General features: G+C 42.4%; 1 protein-coding gene across 1 annotated transcript; it reads left to right on the forward strand.

The window, feature by feature from the left end:
• Positions 1-269: 269 nt before the first annotated feature.
• heyl (hes related family bHLH transcription factor with YRPW motif like) lies at positions 270-4225 on the forward strand. The gene is made up of 5 exons (XM_027006371.3): positions 270-710; positions 2273-2339; positions 2495-2578; positions 2741-2822; positions 2945-4225. The coding sequence occupies exons 1-5, from the start codon at positions 514-516 to the stop codon at positions 3607-3609; spliced, it is 1095 nt and encodes a 364-aa protein (XP_026862172.2). The 5' UTR covers positions 270-513; the 3' UTR covers positions 3610-4225.
• Positions 4226-5576: the final 1351 nt, after the last annotated feature.

The following is a 5576-nucleotide window of genomic DNA, read 5'->3' on the forward strand; positions in this document are numbered from 1 at the left end:
TACTTAAAAAGAGTATGAGAGAGAGTGAGAGAGAGAGGGAGTGTGAGGGCGAGAATTTGCATGAATTGCATGAGAGGGAAAAATAGAAGATGAGGCAGAAGACAGAAGAAGCTAATTGAAAGGAGAAAGAGAGAGAAGGGGAGGGCTCAACAGGGGGTGGAGAAGAGGGTAATACCAAGGGAAAGCCAAAACTGGCAATACTGCCAAAGTGCATGACAGAGAGGGAGAGAGAGAGAGAGAGAGAGAGAGAGAGAGAGAGAGAGAGAGAGAGAGAGAGAGAGAGAGAGCGTGGTGCCACTATACAAAAAGGACCAAGGGAATGTGACTTGGCAAGTCGCAGAACACTGGGGGTCCACTGAAGAAGACGAACTAGGACCAAATTGAAAGAGCAGGAGAGAGCACTAATAAAGGGTCCCCAAGCACACTTTTATTGTGGTGGGAGGGAGAAAGACAGAGAGAGAGAAAGGCGTGCGGGCACTGAACACTGCCTGGTTTACTTTCAGTTGTTTGTGGATGGTAGAAGAAGAACCCATCACCACCAAATCTTTCTCCACAGGATCATCTGCTGTTGTTAATTGTCATTCATTCACCGTTTCATCTGGATCATCTCAGGAGAAGGACTACATAGCCATGAAGAGACCACATGATTACAGCTCTCCAGATTCAGACACAGATGAGCTGATCGATGTTGGACAAGAGGACAGTTACTGGTGAGGACTAAGATCATGTGCACCTGGACCTGCATATTTCCCTGTTTAACACCACTGACCCCTCCCCAGAGTGCACTGCCTAGGAAGGGCACTGAGGAGGCAGTCGAATGTAATGCGGAAGTCACCAAATTTGCATGTATAGCTTGAAGAGTGAAAGTTGGAGCATTTATGTGCAGTCTTTATTTATCCCAGCTTTAGACTGTAAAGGGTTATCAGAGGAGGATAATTTGGGTCTGTTTAATTAAACTATGTAGTATATAAATCCCCTTTGCCAGGAAGAGTAGTTATTCCAGATTAGTTATGCAATTCGATCTACTTAATTTCCAGTTAGAATCTCCTTGGGTGAGGGCATGTTTATAATATCTTAAAATGTGACAAGCAGCTGAATGTTGCAGAACTACAGTGTACCATGCTAGAGTTAGACTCACATAGATTCTCCATTTGTATATTGCATTACAATGAGCTGAGACTGGAGCTGACACACCTCTTCTGTCAATGCAAAATACATCCAACGACTCTTAAATACTTAGTGCAGTTTCTAGATTTGGCCAAGAACTTGAGATTTCAGTGTGTTTCCTGGTACTGATGACTGCTGCCAAGTCAGTGCTTCAGTGTGAGCTGTCCTCCCAGCGTGGACTCCTGCTGGTTGCTGTGGAAGCAGGTACAGAGCTGAGGATCATGTTCACCCACATGGCAACAGTCAGAGAGACTGCTGATAGACACTCCCACTCTTACCTCATTCACTTTGGTTATTTCTTCCTGTTGAAAGGAATCGAAGGTGTGTGATCTTCCAGAGATCTCTAAGCACCACCATCCCTCATCACTTCTGTCCTGATCTTTCACTGTCCTTATCTTTCATTCATCAGTATTACTTTTTTTGTTAGGCATCTCATTTTTCATAAATACGTTATCTACACACCAGCTTTAACACTTTAGGTTTTAAAACTTTAAGATTACATGTGAGAATTATGCACAGCTGTGGAAGAGTTTAGAACTCTGCAAGAAATTTGTGTCTAAAGTAATAAATATCAGCTCTGGCCTCACAACGTACCATTATGTTTTAGTTTACAATTCAAACCTCAGCATGCTGGGCAAGTCCCTGACTGCGTATTAGACTTTAGATGTGAGTAAATATGTGTAAGTTACCAAGAACGCAAAAGTCCTGCTGCTCAAGTATGCCCTACAGATATGGAATCATTGTGTCTATTTGGCTTCAAAAAGTGCACTTTTCTGAGATGCAAGAAGCATGGCATGTCAGCCAAGTGAAACGAATGTCCTGAAATGCGTTAAACCAAAATAATCCATTTTTTTCTCTTTGCCAGGCGCTCCTGTGTCTAGTTGTTCTCAAAGTTAAATTAGATTGAGTTTGATGATGTGCAACTGTGTCTCTGCATTATATTAAGTAAAATAATGACAACAATATGCAATGACATCAAAGGTTTCATCTGGCTCTCTTTCTCTCTCTCTCTCTCTGTCTCTCTCTCTCTCTCTCTCTCTCTCTCTCTCTATATATATATATATATATATATATATATATATATATATATATCTCCCTGTTTCAGCCCTGTTACTGGATCCATGTCCCCAGGGACTACCTCACAGATTTTAGCTCGTAAAAAGAGAAGAGGGGTGAGTCTGTCATTCTCATTCATTTTGTTCATTTATATATTTCCCCTTTTTTAGCATTTGTTCACAAAGCTTCTGGCTCAATTAAACTAAAAGATACATAATGCAATGAGCAAAGATTTGTATCTTTATATCCAAATAATCTCTGCTCTCTTTAGATCATTGAGAAGAGGCGTAGAGACAGGATCAACCACAGTCTGTCAGAGCTTAGGAGACTTGTTCCCAGTGCCTTTGAGAAACAGGTTAGACAGTTGGTGTGCAGTACTTTGAAAATGGCTAAATCTTGTATGGCTGAATCTCTAATACTGCTGGACATGTGATCAGTTCCTTGCTCAGTCAATTGTATGTATCAAATCCTATCAGTAAAAAAAGTATGAAAATAGATCTTCACTTCTCCTGGTCAGGGCTCATCTAAATTGGAGAAGGCAGAGATTCTTCAAATGACAGTGGATCATCTCAAACTGTTACATGCCATAGGGGGAAAAGGTGGGTGGATGGACATATTTCTACTGTATTTCCTGTTTACCTAATTTCTGCAATACATTGGCTATTTAATTTAATCAATTGGTCAAGGACATTTTGAATTTGTGATGTTATTTCCCTCTAAGGTTACTTTGATGCTCGCGCACTGGCAGTGGACTACAGAACGTTGGGTTTTCGGGAGTGTGTGGGGGAGGTGGTAAGGTACCTCAGTTCACTGGAGGGTGCAGAGTCTTCAGACCCTATTGGTGCACGCTTGGTGTCCCACCTAAGTCACTGTGCCTGTGAGCTGGACCCTCTCCACCAGAGCCCAGCTACCCTGCCCTTCCCTCCATGGCTGTGGGGCTCTTTCCCCCAGCTCAGCACCTCCTCTAGCCCAGCCTCCACTTCCCCATTCCCCTCTGTGAGCCGCCGAAATCTGGCTCCTCACGCTGCTGCCCTTCTAGCCTACCCCTCTCCAGCCCTGCAAGTGGCACCCCTGGGCCGCCAGGGGGCACTGTTAAGCCCCACCCTATCTTCAGTGCGGAGGTTGCCCTCTGTCTCCTCCCACCCTCAGAGACTGCCAGAAGCCTCCTCAGAGGGCCCTAACATTCCCTCACCTCTACACTCTGCACAGGCACCTCCTACTAGCTCCTCCTCCCCCTCATCTCTCTCCGCCTCCACTTCATCCTCCTCCACCAGCCATCCTCTGGTTTCCTTCAGGCCCTTCACTGCTCTGGGGTCTCCAGCCCCACGGCTAAGGGGCATGAGTGGCTCCAGTAAGACTTGGGTAACAGAGATTGGAGCATTTTGATTCATTTTTGATTTTGGACTAACAGAACAGAGGTCTTGCTTGGCCATCAAAATGAGGCATTCATGATTAATATTTCTTTTGGTTATAGACATTACAAAATGTTTCGCACACAATAATATGAACATATGCTCCAGACACACAGCTTCCCATGTTGTTACACAGGAATTAAAGATGATAATATGTTTAGAATTTCATCAGATGGTAAGTTCAGATGGTAACTAAAAATAAACAATACAAATACAAATAAAAGAAACAAAGAATAAGAAGAATGATCCAATGATATAACCATTAAAACTCAAAAACAACTGTTTTTCCACACACTTGCTGAAAACAAGCTGGAACAAATATATACTTTGGAAGAAAAGGCTGAATACCATGTCTATCATATTCTACATATAACACCATCTGTAAGACAAACTGATAAGAATGGACTGCCTTAATACATCAGTATAAACATTTTTTCTATCATCTATACTATCTTTTTAGTTTGGTTTGTTGTTTATTTGTTATCTTTGTCATTTGCACACAAGTTTACTTGAATGTTCATATGTTATCCATTGGACATGGAAGTGCTTGAGGAAATTCCATAAATACACAAGTGCCTTTTCAAAATTCATGCTTTGTGTTGTGTACTTTTCTCTGGGGAAGTAAAAAAAGACCTGGGAAAGACACTAGATAATGACTGTGCCCACAGCACAGACTGAATAACAGTTATCTGGAAGATTCCTTTGGGTACAATGTGAGCAGGGTGGCAGTTTGTGTTTTCTCTACCCCTGTCCAGAGGGGGTCATGGAATTGGTGCAAGTGGCGGCCACAAAGGGAAAATACAGTGGGTGCTGGCTGAGCTCCTACACCACTCAGAGGAAACTGGGCATGCTGTATGCCTTCTCATTGCATCTGCCTACAGCTCTCAGACTAACCACTGTAATTTGGGTGATCCACACTGTGTGACTCCCAGAATTACATGTATATACTCGTGCAGACATATCCAAATGCACACACAAACATGTAGGCACATGAACATGCAAGTGTGCGCACATACAATCTCAAAGATTATTACTCTGCACATTTATTGCCAAATGGAAAAATATGGATACAATTATGCACGTATGCTTTGGTACCAGGGGCTTTAGGTGCAATCAGAGTCTAAGCTAGTAATTATCTATAACAATATTAACTGCATACTAGACAAAGGAGATGTACAGAACACTTAAGTTCTCGTGTATAGCATTTTATTACAGAAAGCCTCTGTAAAGCCTCTGTAAAGTCATGGTATGTGCTATTAAGATAGACAACAAGATATAGTGCATTATCCTACTCACATAACTATGGAACATACATTCACTTGTTCACAGTGGATATTGTTCATGCATTTAAAGACCTTAGAATGTGTACTATTTTTTTCTCAAACAACATAAGTGATGCATGACGTGTGCACTGACTGTGATTACAGTATAACAAAATACCACTATATTTTACCCTCAGAAAAGCAATTAAAATGTCTGGCAGAACATCAAAGAGTAACATATTCTGGACATTGGAAGTGAGGTTCTTCAATGCACGAAAGAATGAATGTTTCTGGTTGTCATGTTGTTTGTTTGGCTGTATTTTTTTTTCTCTCCAACTTTGTATTTCAAAAAGGGTGTGTATGCTCATGTAAGGAATGTCTGTGGGTGTGTGTGTGTGCGTCTGCTTGGATGGGTTGGGGTTTGTGTATGTGTGTGTGTTTCAAGCTGTGGTGGGACTCTGTGTCTGTGAGGACTGAAGAGTGGGTCAACCAAGCAGCGCAGGGGTGGATGATTGGGGTACTAGATGTGGGTAGTTAAGTGTGTATATGTGTGTTTGTTTTGCTGAATGTTTAGACTGACTCTCGTGTGAGTGGCGTGTGTGTTTGTGTGCATGCACGTGCGTGCGTGTGTGTGTGTGTGTGTGAAGCTCCTCTGCCTGCCATTCTTTTGGCAGCAGCA

The sequence above is a fragment of the Electrophorus electricus genome, chromosome 2 (genome assembly GCF_041902795.1).
Source record: "Electrophorus electricus isolate QZ-2024a chromosome 2, ASM4190279v1, whole genome shotgun sequence".
Lineage (NCBI taxonomy): Eukaryota > Metazoa > Chordata > Actinopteri > Gymnotiformes > Gymnotidae > Electrophorus > Electrophorus electricus.